This window comes from Oratosquilla oratoria, chromosome 12 (assembly GCF_046742065.1).
Source record: "Oratosquilla oratoria isolate Oo_2021 chromosome 12, ASM4674206v1, whole genome shotgun sequence".
Classification (NCBI taxonomy): domain Eukaryota; kingdom Metazoa; phylum Arthropoda; class Malacostraca; order Stomatopoda; family Squillidae; genus Oratosquilla; species Oratosquilla oratoria.
Window position 1 is genome coordinate 730,949 of NC_134788.1, and position 12,279 is coordinate 743,227.

General features: G+C 47.2%; 1 protein-coding gene across 1 annotated transcript; it reads right to left on the minus strand.

Annotated features, from left to right (window-relative positions):
• Positions 1–8,520: 8,520 nt before the first annotated feature.
• Positions 8,521–11,627, minus strand: LOC143030874 (uncharacterized). Its single transcript, XM_076194095.1, has 2 exons — positions 10,219–11,627; positions 8,521–10,159 (listed from the first exon to the last, which is right to left on the minus strand). Exons 1-2 carry the CDS (start codon positions 11,625–11,627, stop codon positions 8,521–8,523), a joined length of 3,048 nt encoding a protein of 1,015 aa, XP_076050210.1.
• Between the last annotated feature and the right edge of the window lie 652 nt (positions 11,628–12,279).

The window sequence follows — 12,279 nt, forward strand, 5'->3', positions numbered from 1 at the left end:
TATAATCATGTCCTCCTCCTCCTCCTCCTCACGGCTCATCCGGGCGGGCGTCTCAGAATGTCGCATCCTTCCTGTGATTGGTCGCCCCACCCCCCGTATAATACTCCATCTCCTCCTCCTCCATGACCAATCTGGCGGCTGCAGACGACAGACTGGCAAACCCTTCTCTGTTGTGGTTGCTGACCTTTCCCACTGTTATGATGCACGCGGTCTCGACCAGCCTTCTCATTCTAATTCCTCTCTAGCCCGGTCCAGACAGGGCGTGCCTCTTCCCATTTTGCTAAATGTCCGTGCGCGTCCACGTGCACTACCTACCAGGGAATTTGAAGTCCTGGGATGCCGCAGGTCGTTCTTATGTTCTGCTGGTCTCTACTTTACTTTTTCCAACCCCAGCGACGTCTCACCGTAGTACGTTGCAGGGCATCCATTGCGTGGTATTCCATATACTACGCTATTCTCATTGGTGTGCTCTTTTTGTTTGTTTACTAAGACGCCCTTCATTTTGCGCCCGGATCTGAATGCTATTGTGATGCCTGCTTTAGCTAGTGTGTTGGTTGGTCAGGGCTCTTGCCTCCTTCGCAAATGGTACCACTAGATATCTAATTCAATCTCTGTCACTTTTTGGTCTTGCGTCAATTCATTCCGCTTTTCTTTTTTCTCAGTCTGGATAGCAACCCCACTCGATACGTAAGTTTACGGAAGACATTAAATATGTGGGTCACCTCCTCGTCTACATATTCTTTGTTGTATATCCTTAGTTACTCTTAGACAGAAACCTCTCTAAGAGCTCTAAGGATGTGCAACAAAGAATATGTAGACGAGGAGGTGACCCACATATTTAATGTCTTCCGTAAACTTACGTATCGAGTGGGGTTGCTATCCAGACTGAGAAAAAAGAAAAGCGGAATAAATTGACGCAAGACCAAAGAGTGGCAGAGATTCAATGATAATGCACAACACATCACATTCAAGCAAGGCGTGCCTTAAAATGATTACAAGCAGGAGACTTTATTCCCGCAAGGGGGGCGTGGCACAGCACAACCACAGGATTCTATTCACGCCGCTGAGGATGCGACAGTCCTCCTGACTTCCTCCTACTGAATCCCTCTTTGTGACTCCCTCCTCCTCTTCCTCTTCCTCTTTCTCCGTCTTCTCCTCTTCTTCCTTCGGTTGAACACCCTCATGTTCTTCCTCCTTCTCGTTCTCCTCATCGTCCTCCTCTTCCTTCTCCTCTTCTTTTTCCTCTTCCTCTCCGTCCTCCTCCTTCCCCTTCTCATCCTTTATCCTCATCTCATCGTCCACGTTCCTTCCTCCTCCTCTCTTCTTTTTCAGCCCGTCCTCCTCCTACCCCACCTCTCCTCTGTCACCATGAATTTTTTCTGTCAACAAAAGAATTGAAGCAGGAGAAAAGTAGAAATAAACCAAAATAGAAAATGAATGGCATTGGATAGAACACGATACTAAAGTGATAATGATAATGACAGTGATGATAACGATGATGATGATGATAAGGAATAGTAGCAACAGCAGCTCTTACCCTCTCACTCTTACTCTCAAGACACTACTACACGCACCCGTAGCATCCCCTCCCCTGCCCTCTCCATCTTCATTTTCTCTTCATTCTCCCAAAACCTGGAGTGTTGCTCCATCCACCCCTAGCCAGCCAGCCATCCAGCCTCAACACCTTAATTACCCTCCCTCCGCTCCCAGTGCCCCTCCCTCACTCCTTACCTTTTCTCATCCGTTTCCCTCCATTTCTTCTCCTTCCTTCTTCTCCCTTCCTATTCCCCTTCTCTCCCTTCTCCTCTACCTGTATTTTCCCTCCCCAGCCTGATCTTCCTTGATTTCCCTTCCCCCCCTCCCCCTCAGCTCGCCTCTCCTGACCTCCTCCTCCTCTCGCTTCCCACTTTCCCTCCTCCATCGTTCGTATTATTCCCGCCAGGCCGCCTTGCCTTGTTTGTGCATTCACCCCTTTCCATTTCTTGCCGTTTCTAATCGTTTACCCTTCTTCCCACCTTCACGACCCATCTTCTTCTCCCTCCTTCGTTCTTCTTCCTTGGTCAGTCTTCCTGTTGTCTGCTCGCTCCCTCTCTCAAGGGCATCTCAGCATCGGTCTTCTTCCTCCACCATCATCTGCGTTCTTCATCTCCTTCGCGACGAAGGACATCCCTACTACTTGTTCTCTTTCTCCTCTCCGTCTGTCTCTCTGTCTTTCTGTCTCTCTGTCTGCTTATCTGTTCTGTCCGTCTGTCTGTATGCCTCTCAGTCTCTATCTGTTTCTCTTTCTATCTGTCTGTATCTGTCTCTCTGTCTGCCTGTCTATCAGTCTGTCTCTGTCTGGCTTTATATCACTCTGCCCGTCTATATGCTGTCTGTCTGTCCATCTCTCTGTCTGTCTGCCTGTCCATCGGTTTGTATGTCTCTCTGTGTGTCTGTCTCTGTCCGTCTGTCAATCTCTCTGTCTATCCGTCTCTCCTTCTGCCTGTACGTCTCTCTCTCTCTCTCTCTGCCTGTCTTTCCATCTCTGTATATCTGTCCGTTTCTCTTCCTGTCTGTCTGTCCGTCTCTTTATCAATCTGTCCGTCTATCCATCTGTCTGTATGTCTCTCAGTCTCTGTCTTTCTGTCTGTCTATTTGTCTCTCTCCCTCTGCATACGAGTATGCCTCAAATGGTGTGTGTGTGTGTGTGTGTGTGATTCATCATAGTCTTGGATGACGTGTTGGACTCGTGATCGACAGCTACTACCCTCCCGTAAGAGAGCTCAGAGCTCATATATGACCGATCTATGGACAATGCTGTGACCTTACACGCACATACACGCCCAACTCCCCGCTGACGAGATTTGGCGTAACGACTCACAGCGTAGCGATACTGAAATTACTTCAGCCCTGGGCGGGAATATTACCTGTGCGTGCGTGTGTGCGTGATACTGATTTCTTTCACCCCTGGGCGGGATTCGAACCCGGACCGACGGAGTAGCGGTTGCGAAAGGTACCACTGCGCCATCGAGCCGAGTGTATAGAAGTATGTATGTATATACATATATGCCTATGCATATGTATATCTAAGAAGATCTCTAGAGACCCAGCTAATGGCCTCAGAGTAAAATTGAAGGGCCTAATTCGTAGAAGCCATGAATTCACTTGCTATAACTCTCCCGAGCTGCTACCACTCAGTCACTGACTGAGGGGGATCATAACCTTGGTTACATAATTATAGGGGGAATGTTGAAACACACATACAAGCGCGACCAACCACTTCGTCCTATCATTAGCCAGGTACCGCCAGTCAATCACAAACTGGCTAAGCGTCTACGTGCACTGATCTCACCCTTCACACCATCCCCATTCAGTCCCAAGTCCAATGGAGAGTTCCTTGATATCATAGAGACAACACGACTATATAGGATCATAGCATTGATGTATGTTGAATCCCGCTTCACCAATGTACCTGTAGATGAGAATATTAACTTAATCTATAATAGACTATCTCACTCAGAAGAAGCACAATTCCCAATTCCCGAGGACGTACTGTGTCAATTATTACAAACCTGTACTGAAGAAATACCGATCTACGGACCCGCCAAGAATATGTGTATTGTGCAAACTGATGGTGTTGCCATGGGTTCCCCGTTAGGTGTTATGTTTGCCAAATTTTGTATGGGCTCGATCGTAGAGAGGATAATACACAACACCCTAAACTCAAACCCTACAAGTTATGTTGATGATATTTTTGTCAGCGCTAATACCGAAGAGTTTCTCAAATCATTGAGGTGGTCAGGGAAAACATTTCCCTCAGTTTTACACAAGAACTTGAGATTGACCAGACTCCCCTTCCTCGACACCGTTGTACACTGAGGCACAGACCATTTTTTCTACGGAAATGTACGTAAAAGCTACCAATCCAGGATTCTGCTTAAATGGCGCTAGCGAATGTCCTGAGAGATATCGACGCGGCGTAATAATCTCTTTTGTCAAACGTGCGTTCACACACTGCCCTACATGGACGGCTAATAACGCTGAATTAAAAAGAATCTCTCAGCTCCTGCAAATAGCGATCACAACTTACTTAGATTCAAACTCCTAAACAATTTTAGAATAGATACTTGTATTTCTAAAATACCCGATTTCAGTAAAGCTCAGTTCATATAACTACGTCAAGAGCTTCAACTTACAGATTGGCAAAAAATTAAGCGAAAGACCTGGAGATCAGGTGTGGAAAATATATCAAAATACGCTTACTAAGATGATTCATACTTACATTCCATTTAAGGACAGATGTCCCCCAAATCAGGCTCGCCCAAAGTGGCTCGACAAAGAAACTGAAAAAAGTATTGCTAAAAAGAGACAGGCTTATAAGAAATATAAGTGCTCGGGTGCATCTAATGACTATGAAAATTATGTATCAATACAGAGAGATTTAAAAAAGACAATAAGAAAACGACAATACGAAATGAACATCGCTGATAAATCCAAAGAGAATCCCAAAGAATTCTATAGTTACATTAGAGATAAAAAGGTTGTTAGAAATCACATTGGTCCACTATTATCTGCTGACGGTCAACTTGAATATTCAAATGAAGGAATGTGTAATATCTTAAACAATTATTTTTGCTCGGTATTCGTAAACGAAACACCTCAAAGTGAATTCCAAACTGAAACCTGTGAAAAGTCTGGGGTAAACTTACTACGGTAAATATAACAAAAGAAAAAATTAAAAGGTGTATAGAGAAACTCAAAGTTAATAAAACACCAGGGCCTGACGGTTGGCATCCAAGAATCTTAAAGGAAATGAAAAATGAGATTGTTGTTCCATTAGAAATTATTTTCAAGAAATCCATCATATCCGGAAATGTCCCAAGAGAATGGAAGCTAGTTAGTCTTACTCCCATATTCAAAAAAGGTGACAAAAACAAACCAAATTATTACAGGCCTATATGCTTGACTTTAATTGTAGAAAAAATAATGGAAACTATCATCAGAGATGCTATCAAACATCATTTAGAAAGTAACTGTTTGATAAATGAGAGTCAGCACGGATTTAGACGAAAACGTTCTTGCAAGACTAACTTACTCGAATTCTACAAAAGAAACAATATAGATTTAATATATCTAGACTTTGCAAAAGCTTTTGATACCGTCCCACACGAAAGACTACTTACTAAATTAGCTTTGCATGGAATAAGTGGTAGCCTATTAGGTTGGACTAGTAATTGGTTGAATGGTCGAAAACAGAGAGTTGTTTTAAATGGAAAAACTTCTGGATGGAAAAGTGTTGCAAGTGGAGTTCCTCAGGGTTCCGTTCTTGGGCCACTTCTATTCATAGTATATATAAATGATATAGACCATGGACTAAAATATACTGTTTCCAAATTTGCTGATGATACAAAACTGTGCGGAGTGGCAAATGATCACTCAAACCAATTAGATATTCAAGTAGATTTAGATAAATTACAGCAATGGTCTGAAAAGTGGCTAATGAAATTTAACACAAGTAAATGCAAGGTAATGCACATAGGTGAAAATAACAGTAAGTACGATTACAAATTATTTGGTAATTCGTTAACAAAAGTGGATAGTGAAAAAGATCTCGGCGTAATTATCAGTAACGACCTCAAATCATCCAAGCAGTGTTTTTCAGCCTCTGAGAAAGCAAATAAGATTCTGGGACTGATTGCGCGATCTTTTGATTTCAAAAGTCCATCACTCATTAACAAGCTATATAAATCGTTAGTTCGTCCACATTTGGAATATGCTGTTTCTGTATGGTCACCGAATCTCATTAAAGACATTGACAGACTGGAAAAAGTACAACGGCGAGCCACAAAACTGATTCCAAATATCAAAAATAAATCATACGAAAATCGACTAAAACACATGAATCTGTTTTCCCTAAAAAAAGCGTAGACTCAGAAGTGACTTGATACAGGTCTTTAAGATTTTAAAGGGAATTGACAACATCAAAAGTGACCAAATTTTCACATTGAATGAGAATCAGACAAGAAACAATGGTCTCAAACTGTCCGGAAATAGATTCAATTTGGAAGTAGGTAGAAACAACTTTGCCAACCGTGTAGTAAATGAATGGAATAAACTTCCTGCACAGGTAGTGCAATGTAGTTCAGTTCGAAGCTTTAAGAATCATTTAGATAAATACCTAAGTAAGATGCTGTAATGATTATAATTTATCTTATATTATTTGTTTTTGTTTTGTTATCATTTGTCTGTCTGATTTTTATTTATTATTAGTTATATGTCACTTTAATATTATTTACTATTTACCTGTTTGTTTATTATCTAACTATACCTATGCATTTATTTATGTATTTTATTTATTTACATTATTATATTTTTATTTGTTTTATTATTAATATGATTTTTTTTCGCATACGACCAAGATATGGATCAAAAGGTCTCCTGTCGGCATGCTCCGCCTTTGTAATCCTTTGTAATCTCAGCACACTTGCTGGATGGAGCAATGCGCCGTCATAATAACAGAACCCGCGGACAAGCACTGAGTAGGAAGAAGATGGAAGACCATACAGTTATCAAACACAGAGAACCTGACACCAAGAGATTAAGAACGGCGAAAGCAGTATACATGCATAACCGAAAACCCATTATGAACCCCCATTAACTGCCCGAATCCACTCGGCAACAAGGTCCCAAGCAGCAACACACGGAGCTTCACAACGTGAACAAATTGCGGAGCTCCACCTCCCGAACGCAGTACATAAAGATTGTCTACATGCACACACCAAACAAATGTTACCTCCCTCCCCAAAGATTACCCCTTCGAGTGTTACCTCCCCAATGTCAGCATGAACCAAATAAATAGCCACGTCACAAGTAACACAATTATACCTGTACATTCATCGCAGGTAATACTCCTGAAGATGGCCGATTGATGACCGAAAGTCGTCTAAAGAAACGCCTGCGGCGCCATTTGCCGGGAGGGGGGGGGCACCAAATTGCCATCCAAAATTAATATATAAATAAATGAGAGAAGTATTTTTTTACGTGAATAATTCAAGTAAATAAATAAATACAAGTGCAAACGCGAAAATAAATGAATAATGAAAGTGTTGATACTTGATGCAACTGTGATGCTTGAAAGCACATTTCACATTTTAGCCGGTTATCATTTCCAGCCCGGAGGGCAGAAGGAGGGAGGGAGGGGGGGGGGCGCCTTAACGAATTATTGCCTGATGAACTAGAAACGGTCCTGTGCATGCATGCATGTGCGTGTGTTTATGTGTGTAAAGTATGTATGTACGTACAGTCACTCAAAACAGTTTCGGTTGGTGGTGTTTGGTGTTCGTGGGAGACAAGTGAAACAACAGAATCATCGATGTTCATGTACAGTTGGTAGTCGTGACAGAGTTGCGCCCTACCTCCCTTCCCCACGCTAAAATACGTGTTGTAGAATATGCATTTCATGCGCGAAGATGCGACAAGAGTGAAAGTAATTATATTTGCACCGACAAGAATTGTTAATATATTATTGTTACTGAAATCACACACTGTACAATATACTTTATTGTGGCATGGTCTACAGTGTACTGCCCCGGCAGTGCGCGGCAGCGCCGACAACGGCTTGCGCGTTGCCGATATGTCGGCCCAACATATCGTACATATCGTACATCTCCCCCCAAGATAATACATGTACATGGCATTCACAAATGTATGGACATTGTACTATCTGACTGCAGTAACATTCACGAATATAAACATAAAGGAATGTAAATTTAATCAGAGTATCTTACAAGGTATAAGATGAAACAAGAAAAAAAATAAAAAATTGTAGTTGTACACAAATGCACACGTAAATACAAACAGCTATACACGCATATATCTAATGTGAGGGTGTGGTAATAAAATCCGCCATCCATGCCGGTTGTTTGACACGACGCCGTGGGCGATCCACCGTCTCTTGCTGTGTGTGGAGTCGAGGAGTTGGTGGAGGAGGAGAGCTTGGGTTTGTCCGTGTTGTGAGTTGAGATGAGCCTCTTACGGCTCGCAGATGCCTGCGGTTGCGTAGCGTCAGTCGTCCACTTCCCTCGAGTTTGACTGTATATTGACGATGCGGCAGGATTTCACTGACCACGCCTCGTCTGTCCCACAGCTTCGTGGACTGGTCTTGCACAAACACACGGGTACCAAGCGTTAATGGGGGCAGCGATCTGGGTGTGCCTTGTTTCCCAACCCATGCTTCCTGTTGCCGTACTGCCTCACGCTCCCTTGTCCGGAGGGCGTGTCGCCAGTGGATGTCCACTTTGTAGTGTTGCCTGTGGACGGGGACACCGTCCCGCAGCTGCCTGCCCATAGCCAGCTGCGCTGGTGACTTGTTCACCCCGCGTAGAGGCGTGTTTAAGTACTGCAGTAACGCCATAGCTGCTCTGTCGGTGTCAAGGCTCCCTCCGACGCCTGTGTTGTCGCGAAGTAGCCTCTTGGCAGACTTGACTGCCGCCTCTGCACGCCCGTTCGACTGTGGGAAGTGAGCAGAGGCGATTCTTCCCTTCACTCCCATTTCCCAAAGAAGTTGCGCATCTCCTCGCTGGTTAGGTTGGTTCCACCGTCTGTCGAGATTGACTCTGGTGCGCCCCACCGATGGAAGTACTGTCGAAGTGTTGACGAGAGCTTGCTTGATGTAGCTCCGCTGGTCAAGTGCGCTATTTCCAGCCAGCCCGTGAGCCTGTCTGCGTACGCTAAGTATACTCGTCCGTCGAGCTGGAACAGGTCTGCCACGGTGTGTTGGAATGGGTACTGGGGTGGGGGTGTCAGGGTGAGGGGTTCGGCGGCTTGCGAGGGTGAGTGCGTGTTACAGCTGGCACAGGTGTCTCTGTGGTGCTGTAGGTCACCTTCCATGCCAGGCCAGTACACAGCCTGTCTCGCCCTTCGTAGCATCCCGTCTAAACCTTGATGGCTTGCGTGGAGGTTTGCTGCCACACGGTGTCTCAGTGCTGCAGGTACCACTAAACGGACCGCTCCTTGTTCGTAGGTGTATGTCACCAGCCCTTGCGACACCGCCAGTCTGTCCCTGACTCCATAGAACTGTCGCAGGCAGGTCAGCTCTTGAGCCCGTTGTGGGTGCCAATCTCCTGCTGTCACTTTAGCGATGAGTAGCTGATAGTCTGGGTCATCGGCGGCGGCCTGCACCACTGCCGAGTTCTCCAGGGCTATTTGGTCATCGCTGTCGAGCACCGCCACTGTTGCGGCCGCTACAGCAGCTTCCATGTCGTTGGCCAGCTCTTCATCTATGACGTCCGGTGGTGCACAGAGCGCTGGGTAACGGGACAAGAAATCGGCTGCAGAGTTGCGCTTACCTGGGAGGTACTTGATCTGGAACCTATATTGCAGCGTTTTCTCCTTCAGGGCAAACAGTCTCGGGTTCACTATGTCCTTCAGCTCTCTGTCCCCCAGGAGCTTCACTAGCGGACGGTGGTCGGTGATTATGAGGAGATTGGGGCATCCAAGCAGGAAAAGGCGAGCTTTACGGAGGCACCATGCGACAGCCAGAGCTTCGCCCTCCACCGGTGCGTAACCTGCCTCCGCGGGTGTTAGGTGACGGCTGCCACACAGCGCCAAGCGCCACCCGCTCTTGCAGCAGAAGGGAGCCTCTCTCAGGGGGCAGGGGCAGTATTGCTGTAGAATGACAAAGCCAATGCCCACCTTGCTCCAGTCCGTCACTACCACCGTAGGTCTGTCCTTGTCGTAATATGTTAGGCCTTCTTTGGCGAGCTTGCAGACTACTTCTTTGGCTTGCCGAAACTTTTCCTGTAGGTTTTCGTCCCAGTAGACTTTCCTCCCCTGTGGTCTCCGTAGTAACTCTCGGAATGGCTCCATGACTGGAGCGGTGGCTAGGAAAGGTGCCAGCTGGTTGACGAACCCATGCCAGGAGCGTATGTCTGTTATGGATGGTTCGACAGGCATGTCAAAGTTCCTGATGGCGGCCAGTCTTTCTTCCGTGGGCTTGTAGGCGTCCCAGCCTACATGAAAGCCCACAAAGTCCACCTGCCTTCTACAAAACCTGAATTTTTCTGGTTTCAGGGTCACACCTTTCATGGCACACGTCTCCAGAAAATCATACGTGTGCCAGAAGGCGTCTTCCACGCTGGCGTCGTACAGCAGGGTATCGTCCACACACTTGAATTTTCTTCTAGCGAGGTGAACGGGACTGAGGTAGGCCGCGGCAGCGGCAGTGCGCCGTCAGTTGACTCGGGGGCAGCCGATGCTGCAACTGCGGGCTGGTGCGGGAAGTTAGGGTGTACCAAACCCAGATCCTTACAGGCCTGTAAGGAAATGTAGCAACGGGAGGCGGTCTTCACGACGAAGACCTCTTGCGTCGTGAACCTGCTGCCATGTTGCATGCGACAGGTAACTGCGCCCATGGGTTTCAGGCTCACATTCGCTACGTCACGCAGGCTGCCCCGGCTCACTAGCGATGTCGTATCAACGCCCAGGGCGGCTAGCAGGCCTGGTCCCGCAACGCACACCTGGGCTCCTGTGTCCGGTATCACTCGGATCCTGGCCGATGTCTCCTTCCGTGTGTCGCTGACGGTCACCCAAATACACGGCTGGCTCTGGGCTTTCCCTGCGGCTGCAATTACTATACCGGAGGCTTCCCCCTCCATCGCAGCTGCTTTTTTACTCTTCCTGCACAGGCGACGTAGATGACCGGTCTTGCCGCACCCGTAGCATGTCAGCGTCTCCGCAGGACACATGCCTTTCCTTGGCATGTGTTTGCCCCCACAGTTGCCACAGTGGGGCTTGTGGGGTGGTGGGCGGTTCCCAGCGACCTGTGGCTGGAGATCCTCTTGCGGTGCGCATGGCTGCGGAGTCACCGCCGCCGTTGGCGTTAGCGTCTCACGCCCAAGATTACCGTCCAGACCTGGGGGAGCGGCGTCCTTGTGAGCCGCCTCGAACGCCACACAAAACTTACGCAAGGAATCTGTATCCTTGAACGAATCACATTTGCGAAATACCTCCTCTTTTAAACCAACACTCTCCAAACCACTCACTAGCTTACGGAGCAGCATGTACTCAGACAAGCTACTGTCACAATGGGGGCACTTAAATTCGCAATCCGCTGCACACTGAGCAGACCGAGTAAAGTACTCACTTATGGGCTCGTTGCGTTCCTGGCGAGCGGTGAAGAACCTGCACCAGTCGGCTGCCTGGTTGGTCGCCTGGAGGGCGATGCCACTGACAGAGTCCAAGGCTTCCTTGACGGTCAGTGCCTGCCACTCGGCTGCGGTGAACCTGGCATCTAAGGAGCGTTGCAGAGGAGGCGTGCAATGGAGGCGGATGTACAGGACGGCCTCCGTCGGTGCCCACCCATTCAGGTCCAGCCAACACTGCATCGAACGTCTCCACGACCGGAACGCTGCTGTGGACATGTCCATGTCGCACTTCTCAGGGGCTGACGACCGTGAGACTGATGTGGTCTGAGCAGGGCGCGCTGCTAGCTGCTGCTGTAGGGAGACGATGGCGTCGGTTTGCGCCAGGAGCAGCCGGTGAGCCTGCTCGAGTGCTGTCGGCGTCTGTGGCGTCTGTGATCCACCCAACACTCTCCTGTGGGTGGATCTGGGGGTATAGGTGGGTCTTTCTCGTGCACGTCCAGCCATGGTGGGTAGCGTAGGTTTGATCTCTCACTGCGCCATGTACAATATACTTTATTGTGGCATGGTCTACAGTGTACTGCCCCGGCAGTGCGCGGCAGCGCCGACAACGGCTTGCGCGTTGCCGATATGTCGGCCCAACATATCGTACATATCGTACACACACACACACACACACACACACACACACACACACACACACACACACACACACACACACACACACACACAACCAAATAAATACACACAAATTTACCACGAGCATAGCTCCTTCCCGTATGATACAACTAGGTAAAATAACTCAGATAAGGTTTGATGGCGCAGCGGTAGCGATCGAAACTCTTGACACAGTGGTCCGGATTCGAATCCTACCCAGATCTGAAATTTCAGTATTGCTATGCTGCGAGTCGTTACTCCAACTCTCGTGGGCGGGGAGTCGGGTATGTGCGTGTACGGTCACAATATTACCCATAGGTTGGTCAACGACACTGGACTCGTCATGTGAAGTTTGTTCCTACGTTTATTCCTGTGTTAAATGTGGTGCAGCCTGATGTGTGGATTTTAGGTCCATCTTTGGTAGGACAATTACACATATTTGTTCATTCTTTGTGTTTTTTCACGTCTATTTCCTCTCAATTATATGTTTGGTTCTCTCGCA